This window comes from Lacerta agilis, chromosome 1, assembly GCF_009819535.1.
Source record: "Lacerta agilis isolate rLacAgi1 chromosome 1, rLacAgi1.pri, whole genome shotgun sequence".
NCBI classification, from domain to species: Eukaryota; Metazoa; Chordata; class Lepidosauria; order Squamata; family Lacertidae; genus Lacerta; species Lacerta agilis.
Window position 1 is genome coordinate 32,686,159 of NC_046312.1, and position 20,173 is coordinate 32,706,331.

The 20,173-nt window shown below is 41.6% G+C and overlaps 1 protein-coding gene across 10 annotated transcripts in view; it reads right to left on the minus strand.

The window, feature by feature from the left end:
- Positions 1-20,173, minus strand: part of NPAS3 (neuronal PAS domain protein 3) — a 629,290-nt gene that overhangs the window by 18,237 nt on the left and 590,880 nt on the right. For all 10 annotated transcript variants that reach the window (XM_033143786.1, XM_033143778.1, XM_033143768.1 and 7 more), the window contains 2 exons: positions 6,271-6,464; positions 1,734-1,840 (listed from right to left, as the gene is read on the minus strand). In XM_033143786.1, the coding sequence (XP_032999677.1) occupies positions 1,734-1,840; positions 6,271-6,464 (301 nt within the window). The remainder of the gene's footprint in view (positions 1-1,733; positions 1,841-6,270; positions 6,465-20,173) is intronic.

Sequence of the window (20,173 nt, forward strand, 5' to 3'; positions counted from 1 at the left end):
AATGCTACCAAACATATTCATCAGAGACCTTTGCTTTATGGGAAATGAACTGCCCTTGCTCGCTGTTGCTAAAGAATTGTGTTTCTTATAGCTGTAAATCAAGTCCTAAAGAAATAGGAGGATGTTCTCCAGGCAATAGCTAAGGTTGACAAGTATCTTTTTGTCAGAGTCAGGTTTATGAATTTAGACCTCAATTAAGATTCCAAAATGGAAAAGAACATATTATATCTGTGGCTACGCAATGCTAGTGACAATGTTCCCACAAGCAATATATCCATTTTTAAAATCCTGGTATATTGTCCTATATTCTTCCAGAAGTATATTCATGACATCCTCTGGAGGTCCTGACTCCTCTACATCCTGTCTGGGTTCCCAGCCAGAAAGTACTTGATGTTACTGTTCAGTGAACATCATTAATTTTTTCAATTAATTGAGGAGACATATGCTTCTACATTATGTGACACCCATTCATTCTCCCACCCCCCCCCCACCCCAGTTGCAAATGGACTTGCTAAATCAGAACAGGGCAACACTGTTGTACTAGAATAGTGCCTCTTAAAGTGCCTTTTTCATATATTAAAGCAATGGGATGTATATTCATTAGCTTTGTCCCTCTTACGGTTATCTGAATGCAGAATACTAATACATTTTAAAAAAAAACAGTTTACAAGGGGATTTATTTGACAGGAATTTAGCATGGAGTTGGTAAAGAGGCCCCCAACTTTAAATAGTTTACTCCAGAGTAGTTCCTCAGCATTAATTCCAGCTATGTTAGATAATTGCAGCCAGGGGGCTCTGCCAGTGGAAAAGCACAGCATTTCCCCCACTCTTCCTTATCAAAGATGAGGGTGGAATGCAAATGCATCCTACCACAGGCCCAAATACTTCTGATGCTGGTTGTATAAAAATGTTCCAGCACAATGTCCTATGTGCTCAGCATCACATTTCAACTGAGTCTCTGATAACTATGCATGCAGCAATATGCACAGTGCCCATAAAATGATACACAAAGCAATAGCGAACTCATTAGTAGCATAGCAACTGAGGTATGAAGGGCCGTATCACTAGTCAGCTTATCTCACAAGCATTCTCAAATAAAGGACCTGTCCATCTTACACAATTGGAAAGCAATGTAAAGGCAGTCGCCACAAGAGCTGTACCATGTCCTGCCGCCCCAGAAAAGTTTTACCAGAAAGGAATGATCCTTGCGTGCTTTGGGGAATCCTTTCTAGGCCTTGTCCACACTTATTAACACTCATAAATCACTGTTCTCAGCAGTCTCCAGACCTGATGGCACCACCTGCCTTTTAAAACTATTCTTTCTTTTCCACAGCCCATTTTGGGCCATAGGTTGTTGTGATGGTCACTAGTATAAATGGCTTTTTAGACAGAATATATAAATTTACAGGGAAAAAGGTCTATCAACTGTTAGCTACGATAACTAAGGACTAGAGCTGTCAACCAATTAAAAGATTTATCCTGACCGAGGTTGCTACCTTACACTTATTCAGGGTGGGGGTAAGTTCTGTCAAATTCAATGGGGTTTACTTCTGAATAGACACATAGGGTTTCACTGCAAACCCTCACGGGCAATCATAAATGATTGAGGGGAGGGGAGCGTTTTACAACAGAACCACTCCCAAGGTAAACCAGAAAGAAATGTACAACATGCAAGGAATAGTTCAAGAGCAGTTGTAAGACCAGTTCATTTTGACATGCCTTGAAGTACTTACAGTCTAAGTGACTGTGCCTGATCCCTTCCACATCTTCAGCATGAATGAAGTGGTAACATCTCTTCCCTACGATATCTACAGGGGTCAGATCCATGTAATCACTAATCCTATGAAGGAAGAAAATAGAGCCTATAAGTTGAGCAACAAGTAAGTAAATAATAATGTAAGAACAATGCATCATGTTATATCCACACCCCAAAAACAGCACGTGTGTATCTGCTTGCCAAAACATTCTTGAAATTCCAGTTGCACATTACCCTGCTGTGCTGGCACAGACACTGATATGTCCCTAGCCCATGCTCTTATCTGCGGACACAGGAAATTCTAAGATTGGTTCCTACAAAATGGGCATCTGAAGAAATGTTTTTCATCACTGCAGGACACCCATGACATTGCTGCTTTCTATGCACAGATGAGGCACAAACTAAGTTTGTGATATTTTCCGTTTGTCTCTTTTAAAGGAAAGCTGCAGATAACAGCCAGTTAAATTAAATGCAAAGCAAATCTTTGGTGGGTCCACTCGTGTCATACAACAGCCACTAAGATAATATAATTCCTTAAAATACAAAGCTCCTCATTAAAAGAGCAAGATATTTCAAGGTTACATAATAAAATGAGAACATGCTATGCTTATGCTAAATGATTAGAGATACCTTTCATTTCAACAGATTGGTCTTCTATTGGGTATATTCATGGGGAAAAAATCCTCTTCAACTGTTTCCTGGCACAAAGTCCAAAACTGACATTTCAAGCGATATAATTTAAATGCTGAGACATACAGATGCCTGGGGGGTGTTCTCTTTTCTAGTCTTATTCAGCTGGGAGCAACGCTTTCACTCCTGGCTCTTTCAACTGGGACTTTGTGGTTTACTCCACACAGAAACTTTTAAATCCTTTCAGTACCTCTTTCTGCTCTATGCTCTGCTCAGCCTCTCTCTGTATGTGTATGTCTCTGTCATTGATTGTCCAGATGTCAATGTCCTCAGGCTTCAGTGGAAGGGGGGGGGGGAATCCTCAAAATTGAAAATCATGTTGGGTGAATCAGCCTCGTCTGGGCAAACATTTGAAATAGGTTCTACACACATACACACACACACACACACACACACATACACACATACACACACACACACACACACACACACATACACACACACATACACACACACACACACACACACACACACACAATATAAATCATTTTTAGCTTTAAATCCTGCCACCCACAAATGCCTCTTTTAGAAACATTTAGCCATGAAGACCCCAAGGGTACATTTTGCAGGGCTGCTTCCCCTATGGCAGAGGTTTAAGACTAGTTTAGAGATAGAGCTATCAAAGTACAAACAGGGTTCACACATTTAGAGTGCAGAGATAACCAGCAGAGTGTTACTCCCTATAGTCACTCTGAGAGACAGTAAGAACTAGGTGTGATAAAAATATTGCAGTGAATTAGGGAACTACCTGGCAGGTTCTCACTATCTGGCAAAAATCACTTACTAAAGTGAAAGGTGGTATGTGTGTGTGTGTGTGTACACACGGCCACTGCCTACATCATCCGGAGGCAGGAGAAACCACAATACTCTGCTTCCTCTGTTCTCCCCCACCAGAGGGGATAACACACACTTTTGTGTAGATTGATGGAGACCAAATTGTCTCAAGTCAATTGTCAGGTGCTGCAGGATGGGAAGTGGTAGAATACAAGTATCATAAAACTGAAGTGGAGCAGGAGAAGCCCCCCAGACTGCAGGTTTAGTATGGCTGGAACAGGAGGTAAGACATTCCTCTCCAAAAGAATATGAGAAGAGCCCAGCTGGATCAGGCCAATGGCCCCTCTAGTTCAGCACCTTTTGTTTCATAGTGGCCAACCTGATGCCTATGGGAAACCCAACAGCAGGAGCAAATGTGGGCAAGCCAGTTACAAGAAGCAAATTGCTTTCTTGAAAACTGCCAAGTTTCAGTGCTCGGCATTAATGTGGTGTTCTTGTAAATGAAGGTCACCAAAATAAGAAACTTAAGAGCAGATACTCCAAAAATTAAGGAAATCATTCTAGCATGACGAAGAAATGGAAGCCAGGACAGAAGTTTGTAGATGAAGGGGCAGGGCCACTGTGTACTCAGTGTTAGCACATGTCTTTTCATGTTTCTAGTCCCTAGTTAAATCAGGTTAACAGGTGATGGAAGCCTGTGACTGAGACCCTGGAGAATCATTGCCAATCAGAGCCACAATACTGGGCTACTAGAGGGGAAAATAATCTGAGCTGGTATATGGTAGCTTTCTATGTCAGTTGGTACCATTGTGTTCCATGGGTCAAAATAAATGGCTGCCATCACTAGATACTGTTAGGGTCCAAGCCTGCTCTCCTCAGAACCTGAGGTCATTAGGTAAGGACAGGTGATTCCTGTGCTTCTAACATACATACCGGTATGTCTATTTCCTTGCCTAGCGACTAATAGTCATCCAGTTGTATGAGAGAAAAGTAAGTATGCTGAATTTGGAGGCAGCATCATGGTGGGGACAAAAATATTCCCAACCCTGATACTGGGACATGGCCTCCACTGAGACCTCAGGAGGGAAGTATTCCTGCAAGGGACTTCTCTCCACCACACCTGCCAAACTGACTGGCATTTTGCTAGTGGGGAAATGAAAGGCACAAACCATTATATTATTGCATTGTTATTAATATTTGGGAAATATTAATTCTGTACTCTAGGGCACTTTAACATATCACTGTACCAACATGAACAAAATCTGATATGAAACACTGTCAGCTATTCATTACACACAGAGCTCCTGACCATGCAATTTCATTCTACACAATGCGTACTACTGACTCGTCATCTGGCTTGAGCACATTATATTGTAATCTCCAAGATTCATCCCCCCCCCCCCGGTGTGTGATAGATGCAGTAGCATGTGAATAAAATTCATTTGCGAATTTCTGTACTAGGTCTTTCAAGTCAACATGAAACTCTGGTTAGTTGCAGGACTGAAAGAATACAGCTGTGTTCACACAACCACCCAAGTTCATTGACCATGTGTTGCATGAGGAGGGAACAGAATCAGAATGCAGGCTTTGCCATGACCACAGCTAAAGACACATAAAAACTGTACATATGCTCAGGAACCCAATAAAAATCAGGGGTCCCCTATTTTGTGGACAAACCTATAGACTTCGTATACAAATTTACAGCAACCCATTGAATGCATGTAGATCAGGGACAATGCTGCTGTGATCCTGCTTTTGCCACCCACTGCCGTTTCCAAGCATTCAGTGTTCGTGGATGAGAACAGGGCTTATCTCTCTGTGCTCCAAATCTCTTTACAGGTGTAACTCTACTTACAAAGAAGTAGGGAAAGGTGATGCATACATCACCCATGTTGAGATTTCTAAAATGTTTATCAGCTCCAGAACTCATGGAAAGACTCATGTATCTCACACAGTGGAAGGAGAGAAATAAACCCAGTAGCTTGATATATAAGCCAGCCCTAATCTACTGCCCAAACCGGGGGGAAACATGTTTTTACTTTTTTTACCTTCTCGTTTCTACAATTTATGTATGCTTGCTATTCCTGTACCACCAACTTAACTATCACCTTTCCCATGGCTTCTTTGCAAACATCCCTGCTGTTCAACTGTAATATTACTTTTTTCCATGACAAGATCATGCACAGGTGCCTCTGCTGACCTGCTGAGCCTATTTCTTGAAAACCAGCCAAGCAACAGAAGGTGCAGCTGTTCTGACTAAAAGTGGTATCTCATGCACTTCAGTGTTTTAAAGTAAAGCCCCAGTGCAAAGAGGGCTACCTGGTTGATGTTTTGTAACGGATTAAAGACAACTTAAACTGTTTATACTGCACCATAGTTCAGCATTGTATCGCCAGTACCAAAAGTGTCTTGAATAAACGGTACTTGCGGGGGGGGGGGGAACGGAAAGGATGCACAGCTGCAAACTTTACAAATGGTGTTCTACCTCACTGATGAGAAAAACCATCTGAGAATGATCCAATATAGGATATGGCTTGAGAGAAAATTAGGAAAAACTTGAATGACTGCCTGCCCTTGGGAAAATATGCCTATCTGCCTGTGTGTTGTGTGAATAGCTGCTGCAGATGGGGTGGGAAAGGGTAGATTCTGTTATGATTTTACTCAGGCACTCACTGATGTACTCCCAAGGGCACCAGTATTCCACTGTGCGAACTGCTGATCCAGAGGTTACCACAGTAGTTTGCAGTCAGAACAGCAACATTTAAATTCTGGCACCCCCCTCCCTCTGTTAACTCTCTAGGCAACCATCAGTCAATCAATCTCCCGCTCAGTTTTCCAAATCTCAAAATGAGGTTCTCCCTTGTCTGATTGAAAGAAGATACTTGGTTCCCCCCCCCCTCCGCTACATAGCTGTACAGCTGGCATCATTATCCTCACAGGAAATCAGTACCCTCCTCCAGAATGTGTACTGTGGTAGAAGAACAGGGATGTTTAGATGCGCAACACTGGAAAAACAAAACAAAACAAAACCAAAAGCCAAAATGCTGTACCTATTTTCACAGTAAATGATATTGAGGTCCATGTTTACTCGAGTAACAAACATGTGGCAGTCGATTCTGACTTCATTGATCGTAGGAGGGGGCAAAGCATGAGCAACAACTACAAGCCCCATGATTTGGCTAGGGACTGTCCGCCCATGGGACAGCGACACTCTCAGGCGCAACCTTCCTGTTATATGAATCACCTGCAAAACAACAAACAGTAAAAGGAAATCTCAGTAAATGCATGATACAAATGTGAAAGCAATCCTTTTAAAGGACAGTGCTATTATTGTAAAGAGCACTTAACTCTGCCAGAATTGTATTTAGCCACCGCCAGTATTAGTCTTAAGCTTATTAATATTGGCTGTCAACATGTCCTGAATGTCCTCATGCTAGGAAAGAAGAGAAGAAGAACAACATAATATCCAAATGCTTCACATTTATCAAATCTAATATGCAAGCTGCCTCGGGTTATTGATCTTTTTATCTGTCTGCTTATTTATTTATTTGTTTGCAAAAAAGGAGAGAGAGAGAGAGAGAGAGAGAGAGAGAGAGAGAGAGAGAGAGAGAGAGAGAGAGAACAAACCGGAACATGAAGGCAAATAAGAAAGAGATTGGCGCTTTAAGTGATGATGGAAGAAATGGAACACTGATTTTAAAACATTTGGGGATTAAATTATAAAACATCTATAGCCACAAATCGGAAACATTTACGGACCAATAATTAAATAAATTGCCAGCAATATATATCACAGAGACGCTGCTTTGCATTCTTAAATATCTTTGTGCATTTCTGATACAGGATACATGAGTCAGCAACAGATCAGCGTGTTCGACAACTAACACCTTGCTGGGGCAACCCAGGTACTGTGCAAGAAATTGAAATATCTGGTATATGAATAAGAGTCATTTATTGCCGTTCCATTCTCTTTGTTTAATGGAGGGAATTTGTTGTTTGATGCAATTGATTTAGAATTTCTGATTGTTTATAAGTCAGCTCCATTGCAAGCATGGCCGATGGCTAGGGATGATGGGAGCTGTAGTTCAACCACCTCTGAAGAGCTGAAGGTTCTCCACACATTCCTTAGGTGAACAAAAGCATGACACAACTGACACAAGCCCTGCCCAATGGCTTTTATTTAAACTGTTGGACTCCTATGCCCTGACTTGCTAGTTTCCATTGGGTTCTGCTCCCTGCCCCAGCCCAGGTGTCAGCATTTTTTAGCTGGAAACCCTTTTTGTCTATGATGTACAACTCTCAAAATCTACACTATTTTGAAGTGAGAGAGGAAAATAGCCGCATCATTTCTAATTCAGCTTCCCCTTGAATTTATGGAAGGACTTAAGCTGTGTCCTGTTTGCATAGGCATAAGAAACTAAAGGTAGCCATTTTACCTTGTTAAATTGTAAGGAATCATCTGTATTTAAAATATCTCTTTCATCCTCAGAGAACACCCTTGCATTTAACTGGAGAGTCTCTCTCTCTCTCTCTCTCTCTCTCTCTCTCTCTCTTTCTCTCTTTCTCTCTCTCTTTCTCTCTGAGTTTAATCTTTGTGGTTCATCCAATCAAGGACCTTTATGATGAGATGATAACACAGAAGCTGTCAGTGACAACTACAATAGGGATTTTTCAGAAGATGGACACTTCCTCCACTGATAATTTTTACCAAGGCACAGCAAGAGCCAAGAGAAGTTAGTTACTACTAATCTGTGCAGGTTATTAATGTTGACTAGGAGCTGGAAAGCTCCATTTTCCATTAGCAAGTTCTTAAGCGATCAACTACACAGAGTGTCAAAAATGATTCAAGCAATGAGGACCAGATATAAACCACTATTTTTCTACAATTTTCCACTTTAAAAACTGCCTGCAAATTGTGAGCTATATATGTACTGATGACTATCTGCATGTTGTGGGTTTATGACACCCCGCAACTGAGGTAATTATTGCCTAAATTTATATATAGTGTACCTTCAGAAGACGAAGTTCTGTATGAATATTTTAAGATATTTCTAGAGGCAAGGATGCAAGAATACCATTTAAAAAACCCATTTTGGTGAGACCTCATTAACTAATGAAGAAATAGCTGAAAGAAATAGGATTTAACTTCACAGAAGGGACATTAATAGTATACTTAGCTCCTTCAAGCTAGGCTTACTTATATGCTTATTTATCATTATCTGTCTTATTTGATCATAATTCAGCTTTCTTGGGGGGAAATACAAATCTGTAAATGCTTGGAAATATACTGCTTTTTAATAGTTAACTAGAAATAACATGATAAATAATCTTGTAGTAAACACAAGATGCAAACTATTGTTATATGAAGAGTTACTATGTGTTTGAAGTTGGCGTTAACACCAAGGGCAAAACACTAAGATATGCCATATTTAAAGCCTACTTATCTTCTGCATATATGCTCGAAACAGTGTTTTGTAACGTATTGCTTAATATCAGACAGATTTGATTTTGAACAAGTGCTTATTTATTCAGTGTCGAAAGCCCTCCTCTAGCAGATTCCACAAGAAAGAAATCTAGTGCGTAATCCAGCATGTCTCAACCCCAAGGCCCTCGGTGGAACTAAATTACACCAATGAGTCCTTTGATTCCGTTGAGTTCTGTTGGGAGTCATTGTATCATAGGGCAAAACTGGATGTGACATGGGAGATCCATTACTGCATCTCCCAATATCTTTTTTCTTTTTAGTAAAAGCTGCTACAAATTGTTCTTGTCTTTTCCTGCTCTCTGCAGCTAATAACAGATTGAGGGGGATTTCCAAAGGTGGACATGGTTAAGCCCTCCCTACTTAGTGCCCCCATCTGGGGGCAATATGTCCCCTCCTCCCTGGCTGCTTTTAACCACAGGGAAGGACATTAGGAAGGTTGACTGTCAGTCTCCAAAACATGTCTAGTTTAGCCTTAGTTTCCTCAGAATTGCACCCCAAACCTGATGTAATACCCACATTGCCAAGCCAATTCCATTAAATTTCACTATAAGTGGAAAGAGTTTAAAACAGAATCCAAATAATGTAGTGCTTTCTTTGTAGGTTCTGATTTGAGGAACACTCAGATCCACATTCAGCTGGAACTGCTTACACTTGAGATAGTCTTTGACTCTAATGTCACTTCATTCATACCAAATAAACTAGATCTTATTCCAGTCCCTTAAATTTGTTTCCATCACAGCTATAGCCATATCATTTGTCTTCCACCCTGCCTGGTCTTTTTCAGTGGTGTCTGAATTAGATTTTGCTGCACAGTATCGGATCAGAAACTTCAAAGAGGAATGGCAAACTTGAACTGCATGTTACCTGATTGTCCTAAGATAGAAAGAGGGAATGAAAACATAACCATGCTGCACAGACTGCAACCTGTTCTGTTGATTCCACAATGCAAGATGCATGGCCTATTTCCCAGATTGGGTCTTCAATCAGCCAACACTGTGCCTTCCCTAGTAGCCAACCAAAGGGAGAGTGCTCTGTTTCTTGTGCAGTTGCTGGCAAATTTCCCCCAGTAAGTAGCCTGCCCTGTTGGAGGGAAACAGGGGGGCACTACCTTTATGAGAAGGACCATAGCTTGGGGGAAAGCTTTGGTTCGAAGAAGAAGAAGAAGAAGAAGAAGAAGAAGAAGAAGAGGAGGAGGAGGAGGAGGAGGAGGAGGAGTTGGAGGAGGAGGAGTCTGGATTTGATATCCCGCTTTATCACTACCCGAAGGAGTCTCAAAGCGGCTAACATTTTCCTTTCCCTTCCTCCCCCACAACAAACACTCTGTGGGGTGAGTGGGGCTGAGAGACTTCAAAGAAGTGTGACTAGCCCAAGGTCACCCAGCAGCTGCATGTGGAGGAGTGGAGACGTGAACCCGGTTCCCCAGATTACAAGTCTACCGCTCTTAACCACTACACCACACTGGCAGAGCATCATACAGAAGGTCCCAGATTCAATTCCTGGCATCTCCAGGAATTGAGATACCCCAACCTGAAAACCTGGAGAGTTGCTGCCAATCAGTGTAGACAATACTGAGCAAGATGGACCAATGATCTGACTCAGAATAAGGCAGCTTCCCATGTGCCTATAGCTCAGTGATAGAGTGCATGCTTTCATGCAGAAGGGCCCAAGCTCAGTCCCTGAAATCTCCAGTTAAAGGGATGTCAGGAGGTGATAGGAAATACCTCTGCCTGGATCCCTGGACAGCTGCTGTCTGTCAGAGCTGGCAATACTGGGCTAGACAGATAAATGTTCTGATCTGGCAACTTCACCGCTTCAGACTCTGAAGATTGAAAAGCAATGCTGAACATATACAGGAAGTTTTATTTTATTGATCAGAGTGCTAAATCAAATCTATATATATATGCATGCAGATGTATGGTAACTATACAGATGACGGAACATCTGCATAATGTCACACGGAACTAAAATGTATATTACACATTTTTGTGCTGAAATACTTCATTCCCTAGTTAGAAAGAAATTTCAATTATCTTTACCTGGTGCTACCATATTGAGGAAACCGTAGTTTATTTTATTTTGTCTGATGAGAAACTGAATGAGAAAGATGTTGAATGTGGATGTAAACACAGTTTATGATGTATGTGGGGATCCTAACAAGCACAATTTCTTGGACAAATATATATCTTTTCCCCTGCCTTATGCTCTGTCTTAATCTGTTGGTGACAAGTAGTTCATACTCTCCAACTTCTCACAGAGGAAAATAGGGACACTTGTGTACTCAGAATGCTCCTATTTGTACACCAAGCATCACTACCCTATGTACACATCCTGGTCCAATTGCTCTTCTCTGCCTGCAGTTCATCTACTTTGAAATAGTCTGTCCTGAGGCCCTAGACTTCCCTTATACATGCAGATACCAGAGCAATATATAATTTTTCTCAGTGAACATGAATTTAACAGCATGCCCCCCCCAATACAATATCCAGAAGCTTCTAGAAAGGCCGAAACTTGAAGAATTCTAATACAAGCACCTATCTAAAAGACTGCTTCCTTCGTATCTTGGCAGACAGGACTTCTTCATGGTGCCAAGTGGAATTACCTACAAATCAAGTTGTTTTATATATTCCCCATACACCAGAAATGGGGAACTGGATCCAGCCAGCAGGCCTGATCCTGATTTTCCCCACCATCTGTGAGCCAAGCTGGACAGGCAGGTGAGGCCACCCACAGTGACATCCGGAGACCTGATTTTGCCCACATGGGTAATGGCACAGCTTTCAAAGCACAAATGATCAGCTGATTGCCAGGGCGTGAGGCACGAGGTTTTGCAAACACAAATAACCAGCTTATATGCCTATAGGGTAGTGTTCTTTGATTCGTAGTAGTAATAGTAGTAGTAGCATTTATCACACTTAATAGTAGTATTTACCCCACATGTATTACAACCTATGTCTACATAGTTCCAGGAACCATGCATGGTGGACTATTCTATGTCATCTTCACTATAACCCTGTAAGGTAGGCTTGCCTATGAGAGATGCTTAGGCTACATGAGTTGCCCAAGCCTAGCTGAATGGTTTTTTCTTCTTTTATGGTGGAGAAGGAGGTGCCCATTTCATATTCTGTACAATATTAAATACACCACACAGGATCTTGAATTTATAGTGTGATATTGCAGCAGGATTGTTTATCTGTATAGACTATCATTTTTCAACTGAATGAACCTAATCATGGGACAGGCCAGTACATTGAAGAGTGGGTTGCAGGTTCAAGCTTTAATTCTCCTTTTATAAGTACCAGTTCTCAATTTACCTTTGAAGAATGGCGTCTACTAGCTATACAATTAATCCATTTTGAAATGTGTGCTTTCTTTCCTATTTCCTATCAATCAAATTTACAACAAACAAAACAAAACAACCTCACTTTCTGAAAATAAACAATGATACAGAATTTGTGTTACAGAAATTGAACACACATAGCAAAACCTGGATTTATGACAACCTAATAGGATAGGTATTGCCATGGAATCATAACTCACACCATTTTGTTTATTATATCACTCACTATATCTGAGACCAGAGTAATAATTCTTCTTCACCATCACAGCAGCAAATCAAATCAGATCTCTTAAAACTCTCCTTTCAGTGTTTGTTGGTAATCTCACATGCCATTTTTTATTTTAAAATACCATAGAACACCTTTTCCATTTGACAATCTGAATAACAAATCTGCTAGCAATAAATTTATCTTTTTTCAGGTTCCAAAGCAAACGAGCATTTCCAGACCACCGGTTCTTTAAGAAGGGTTAAGAAATATAATAAAATTAAAGCGAACACTGTGCAACCTGAACCTAAAAAAGGCATGAAAAACTGGTTTTTAGGTTTGTGTTTTTTAAATGTAGTTGGCTCAAGAACTCTTATAGTGTAGGCTGCTTGAAGAAAGCGCTTGGCAAGAACATCACAAGACGGAGCAACACTTTAAAATATGCTCAAGCAGCCAAATACAAACTGACACCAGGAACCCAATTGTAGGAACAAATAAGAAAAAAGGTATCTCAATTTAATATAAGCCTACATAACAAAAAGATCAATGTTTACAACTCACGGTTTAGAATACTATGCAGCTGTCTTCAGAGTGAATACAGAGCAGTTGTATAACAAGAAATTAGAATGATCATTTCAAAAGAATTTCTCAAGAGCTCTTTTGATATGTAATACAACAAATATGATGGTGACTATGGCTGCAGTCCTCTGAACTAGCCTGACTGGAGTATGTAGGATTTCTCTACACTGTGTATCATATTCTTAAAAAACTAGACATTAATGCATTAAATGAGACTGGGCTGAGATCAATTTAGAATAGACCGATTTAAGCTGGAAGAAGGATCTCTTTGATATGACCTCCAGAGCAGGCCATTTGCGGAAGGATTCAAGATGAACTGATTTACACTTGGATATCTGTTTGCTGCATTTCTCGGCTTTTCAAGTATGAACTGATATGTCTAATGTCAGGTTATTAAGGTGTCATCTTAGGGATGGTCTGAAACCTGTGCCTGTGAAAAAGATTAAGAACTTTCGATTTCTTTGGCATTCTTGTTGTGGCTTAGATGATTTGTATTAAGAGTGACTAGCATAGAAGTTATTTTTAAAATGTTCCTTTAACTGAATATTAATCAAACAGCCTCAGAGTCTTTCTTTCGCTGAAGCTGTACCAATACCGGGTACAAACCAGCAGGAAGTTACCCTGCTCAATCACAGATCACCTGCTTTGTATGCAGAAGATCTCAGCTTCAACCCCTAGAATCTCCAGTTAAAAGGATCAGTTGAAAAGATCAGATGGAAAAGACTCTGGAGAGCCACTGCCTGTAGACCTGGGATGGGAAACCTGTTCTCTTCCTATTGCTGTTGGACTCCAACTCCTACCTGCCCCACCCACCATGGCCAATGGTCAAGGACAGGCATAGGCAACCTTTGGCTCTCCAGATGTTTTGGACTACAATTCCCATCATCCCTGACCACTGGTCCTGTTAGCTAGGGATCATGGGAGTTGTAGGCCAAAACATCTGGAGAGCCGAAGGTTGCCTATGCCTGGTCAAGGATGATGGGAGTTGTAGTCCAACAACATGGAGGGCCACAAGTTCGGCATCCTTGCAGCAGACAGTACTGGGCTACATGACCTTGGAAACAAGGGGACGGGCTCCATTAACAACAACAACAACAATACACACACACACACACACACACACACACACACACACACACCACCCATCTGGCTAGTATTCCCCAGCCACTCTCGGTGGCTTCCAACAAAAGATTAAAAATACATTAAAACAGTGGTCATTAAAAACTTCCCTAAACAGGGCTGCCTTCAGATGTCTTCTAAATGTCAGATAGTTGTTTATTTCTTTGACATCTGATGGGAGGGCATTTCACAGGGCGGGCGCCACTACCGAGAAGGCCCTCTGCGTGGTTCCCTGTAACTTTGCTTCTCACATTGAGGGAACTGCCAGAAGGCCCTCAGCACTGGACCTCAGTGTCCGGGTTGAACGATGGGGGTGGAGATGCTCCTTCAGGTATCCTGGATGCTTCTGCCGCCTCTGGCCCCTTCTTCCTGGCTTCATGTCCAGACTCTGAATTGCTTCCTGCCCCTGGCTCTTCTCAGCATCCCCCCACCCGCCCCATCTCTCTGAGCCTTCCTCCTCTGGGGCTTCCCTACAGGGTTCTCTGGCTGGAATCTCCCACCACTCCTTGCCAACCAGTCAGTCCCTGACATGCTGCTGCATGCATTACATCTGATTGCTTATGCTCCACCGATAAACCTCTGATAGGAGACTTCTGGTGGTTCCCCACACCCCTGAGGTTCGGCTGGCCTGCAGTAGGGATCAAGCCTTTAGTAGCAGGCCCTGGCTTGTGAAACCCCTAGCTGTAGAGATTCTGCAGGAACCACCCTTGCCTTCTTTTAGACATCTTCTGGAAACTGTACTGTTTAGACAGGCATCCACAATATGATTTTCTCTTTTTAACCAGCCAGTATGTACTATTGTTTTATCGGTGCTTTTAATTATGTTTCATGCATATTTATAGACTGGTTTTTATTATATTTTGTATGTTGTAAGCCACCTTGACACATTCTATGAAAGTGGGGACCATAAATATTTAAATAAGCTGTGGACAGTTTCTCACCAAATTTTCCCCTAATTTGTAATGTGTGCTATGCAAATTTTCTTTCTTTCTTTCTTTCTTTCTTTCTTTCTTTCTTTCTTTCTTTCTTTCTGCCCAAAACTGAAAATCCAAGAGAAAGGCCAACTTTCACAACTCTGACCAAACAGATTTCTCCTACAAGCTCCCTGGTATTCAAACAAGTTATACTTTATTTTCCGGAGGGAATGTTTGAAATCCCATTTAAAGAAATAATGCCTTGAGCTTATTTTCCCTAATACCATGTAAAGAAACATGAAAGCCTTTGGCTCTTGAAGTTTGTAGGGTTCTAATGAAGCAATCATCAACTCTGACATTCATGGGCTCACAGCGGCAGCTTTTGCTGCCAGGTTTCCGACAGATCTTTTAAAGTGAAAATAAACTTTACAGAAAGGTCTTGCTTTATCAGTTACAATGCAAACCTTTGTGGAGCTGGCATAATCATCTTCAGGACAGAACAGATTTTTTTTTTAAAGGAAAAAACCCTAAATGAAATAAGATGGCATGGAAACACTGCAGACCAGGAAAGCTCACAGATGATGGTAGGGGCGGGAGGTGGGGAGGCAAAAAGAAAACCAGTAAATCAGAATTTCTGTGTGCTTGCCTATGCAGACTTGCTTCATGGAAAGATAACCAATAATAAGTATTCTTCAGAAGTATCATCTCCATCCCTATCATGGGAGGCAGAAATAAAACCTTTTTTATGGTTTTATTTGATGTACTCCTTCATAGCTCCACCATTACCTTAGGTGATTCTCAACACAGTGAGCAACAGCTAGATAAAACAAAAATATCTGCTATTAATGCATTTCCGCACACGGGGAAGGGAAATCGAAGTCACATGTGCCACTGTTTTCTGCAAAGACAGACGTAGATTTCTCATGTTTGTTCCAGTACATTACGAATCTGTCAACCCAATCCAGTGGTTCAACCAGCGCTATGGTTTTTGTGCACTGGCAGTGAGCTTCATTGCAGAATTGCTCTGATACGGAAGGAAGGAAGGAAGGAAGGAAGGAAGTGTCCTGAACTGTGTCCACCAGAGCTCATCTGTCATTTCCCAGTGGCTGTACAGGAGAACAGCTATACCCACTACCCCAAAACTGCAGGCAGAAACAGGACACATCATTCAGATGCACTGAAGGGAATCCGGGAGTGAATGAGAAGGATGAACTTCTCATTGGGGGACTGCCAGAAGGTCAACATAAAACCCCCCCAAGGGAAAACAAATTAAAAAGTGGGACAGATATCTGTACAATGTTAAGCATGCACCTGCCCATTCCTATAGGCAAGTGACTAAAGAACCTTGGGCATATATTGGAGTGGACCTTTGCTGCATTCAGGCTTAGGGTGCCTCCAGGCTGTCAATATTTTCCAGGAGCAATTCAAGTGCACCCCAGGAAATTAGGTTTGCACAACTGAAGTAGATTAAAGTGCTCTGTTGCCTTAGTGCAATGTCCTACCCATTTTAAAAAAGAAAGGGACCTTTTTGGGGTTAGGGAAATGCACTGAAAAGCGAGCAACAAACTAATGATAAACAGGAAGAGGTACAAACACCCTGCAAGCAAATTGGAATGAATGCTCAATAAAAGACTGGATAAAACCTAACCCCCACGTAAACCTTGTGACAGCAAATCAGGGTGATTTCATAAATAGGTCATCTGGAGGAGCCCTCAGAAGAAACCTAGGGATGATGGATGCTCTCGAGTTGACAACAATAGAGAACACAGTGCGTAGAAAGGCCTTCCACTGAGCACAATGGCAGATGTTGAGCAGTCCCATGGTGAGCCAACCCTCCACCGGAAGCAATCTGAGGTTAATGGGGTTTTGTTATAATCATCTGTCTTCAGATAGAGGAGAGGAGGATATAATCTTGAGCCAGTAGATGGAAAATTGAGGCAAAGGTTCCCAAAAGCTCCAAATCTGGGTGATTTAAAATTTGATGCCATTTGGAACTGATGTCATTTGTGGGCTTCTTCCATGCAGCTCAGTTCTCTCTTCTTCCTCTGCAAGGTCCAATCCAGCCTTAACTCAGCTATTCTCCTTTTCCCCATTTCTTCCTATCTTGTCTTCATGTAGCCTTTTCTTCCCAATTTCCACTACTTTCCTCAATGCTCTTCCTCCCCCTTTCCCCCTTGTTGAAATGTGCATCTGCCACCAACCCCAACCTGAAAGTCCTCTGTCTTTTCAGGTTGGAAGGGTGCAGAAAGTCTTACCATAAGGCTGTTGTCGCCAACAGATCCCCTGAATGGGGCACAATCTGCTGGGAGATTCTCTTGCACCAGCCTCAGTGAAATGACTGGGAGCTTTTTCTTGTGCAGCTCACATCCATTTCAATAAAGTCTGCATGGGAGGCCATAGCTCAGGGGGTAAGCATATGCTATGCTTGTAAAACATCCTAGATTTAATCCTCAGCATTTCCAGTTAGGGCTGAGAAGGACTCCTGCTGGAAACTTGGGAGTCACTTCCAATCAGCTATAATGAGCCAGATGGACCAATGGTCTAACTCAGCATAAGGCAGCTTCCTGTGATGTGAGGGTATGTTGCTGCTTAGTAACAGAGCACCTGCTTTGCATGCAGAAGGCCCCTGGTTCAATCCTTGGCATTCCCCGGTAGGAATAGGAAAGATTCCCTGTCTGGAACCCTGGAGAGCTGCTGCCAGTCAGTGCAGACAGTACTGGGCCAGATGGGCCAATGGTTTGTTTCAGTATAAGGCAGCTTCCTCTGCTCTACCCTACAATGCCCGGGGTTGATCCTGGACGGCTGGTGGTTGGGGTTGCAAGTTGGTGGGGAGAAACTACTCTCTTTGGTGCCCCAAAGCCTGCTGGCTTATCCATTGACTTAACTTATAATTCTGGACGTGCTGGTGCCTGCATCTGGGTATGTGAACTGGTTGCTGTTAATAAGAGGTAAGAAGGAAGCAATCTGCATATACTTAGAGGCATTCTCCTTTATTCCTACTTTGATGTTGCGAGAGACAATCCTCATTTCAGAGGCAAATTAAGGGAAAGGGAATTGGCCGCATCTGTGCCAACCTGTAGCTTCTGTGAGTGTGTTCATGCCACTTGTAACAACAGCAGCAGCAGGAAAGTACCCCCAAGCATCATCGCCAACAACAGTAAGTGGGTGGCTATTTCCACTTGTTCTTTTCTAAACTGATTAAAGAGCGATGAATTGATTAAACAACGGGTAGTTAAGCAGAGGGTGCTGGAGGTGGAATAATGGATGAGCGACACACTGTAATGGAAGAAAGTGGTTAAAAGGTGGGTTAATGACTGTTTTCCTCTCCCCGGCAGAACACTGAGCTGCTGTGCTGAAACTCTCTGCTGTTGGCTTCTGGATTCGCTAGAGCTGCCTTTTTATGAGAGCCCAGCTTGAAGGGGAGTCCATGTTGCCATGGAGTACTAATTTCTATTTACCAAGCAGTCTCTTATGCACAAAGCAAGAGTCTCTTTTAATACTTTTATTTACAGAGCAGGAGGATAGGAAGGCAGAGCTGTGTGAGGCACCAGGAATAAAGGTTTGCTATCCTTTATTATTTTTAATACTGATATCTCATCCTTGCTTGGAAATCTTCCATGGGATATATAGTAGACGTGAATTCTGCACTGATTCACAGATCCTTCACTGGGCTTGAAAGCACAGCGAGCTATCTAAAATTTATTAAAGAATTAATTGCAGGTACAAATGCTATTAAGGAATGTCATTAGAAGCGTGCACGCTTTGTACACTCCACAGTGCCACAGGAAGATAAAACATTTCGATATTAAGAAATAATCAGTCCTATGTACTCGTTTTGCTGTTTTAGTGCGTTTGCTTAAATTCCAATGATAAATGCAGCAACACACCAGCGGTAACAGTTTAACCAAAAATAAAAATAAAAATTAATAGTGTGGAATTTCCTGCACAATATGGAAATTATGCAATACACAAAAGCAATACATCTCATCCTTAAACATTTTTTGTCCCTTCATTTAAGTAAGACTTTTAAAAGGAAATCCTCTTGCCACGATAGCTCCCCTTTTCTGTTTAGCCATGCTGATGCCGTTTGCTGTGTCTTTTCTAATCCATTGCAGACATTAAAAATATAAGAGGAGTCCATCAGATCACACACCCAACTAGCCTACCATCCTGTTCTCACAGTGGCCAACCAGATGCCTGTGGGAAACCTGCAAGCAGGACGTAAGCACAACAGCGCTCTTCCCGCTTGCGATCCTCCAGCAAACGGCATTCATGTGCAATTTTATAAGGACAAAGTACTTCCTTCTGTCTCTTCAGAATCTCCCACCTGTCAGTATCATAGGATGACTGCAAATTCTAGTATGGGAGGGGGGATGCTTTTATCTACCCATTTTCTTCACATCCAGCATAATTTTACACACATCTATCCCCCTTATTTGACTTTATTCTGAACAAAATAACCTCAAATGTTGTAACTTTTCCTCACATAGGTGGTGTTCTAACTCCATGGTAATTTTGGATGATTTTGATTAACTTTTTCCAGTTCCTTTTTGAAGTGTGGTGCCCAAACCTGAACAAAGTATTCCAAATGTGCGGTTGTAGTTTGTATAATGGCATCATTATATTGGCAGATTTATTCTCAATCCCTTTCCTAATGATCCCTTAAAACATGGAATTTGCCTTTTTTTTTTTTTTTTTTTTGCTGCTGCTGCATACTGGGCTAACATTTTCATGACTCCACATTCTCTTTCCTGGTCAGTCACTGCCTATTAGAGCCTCTGTTGTAGAAGTTTTAAATAACTTCCAAACCTGATATTGCTGGACTCCCAACAAGCATTCCCAATGGTCAAGCATGATGGGATCAGGAGGGCACAACACTGCATACTTCTGCACCAAAGGAACTCAAATTTCCTAACTGTAACATGCTTCATCATTTAATTCTTAATACTTTTTTCCTTTTGAAATTAAATACAGAAGTAACAGATTTTCTGAGCAGTTTTCCATGCATATATGCTGACTATAAAAGCCATGTGAGTTCCAAGCAGTTTGTACCAAATTGTGAGTAAAGCTGAGGATTAAATCATGAGTATTTTCTCCTTTTTGTTGATTCTATACGACAGCACATTGTATAATATTATTGTATGAATAATATAGGTAAGCTAAACAGTTCATTTCCCCCTTAATGCATGCCTTGAGTTGATATGTTCCCCAGCGTCAGCAACTGATTCTTGCATCTCAAGATCTTCAAATCCCACGTTAAGTCGCAATGCCAAGGTTTTGATCTATACTATAGCTCCATTTTCTGATGACTGTA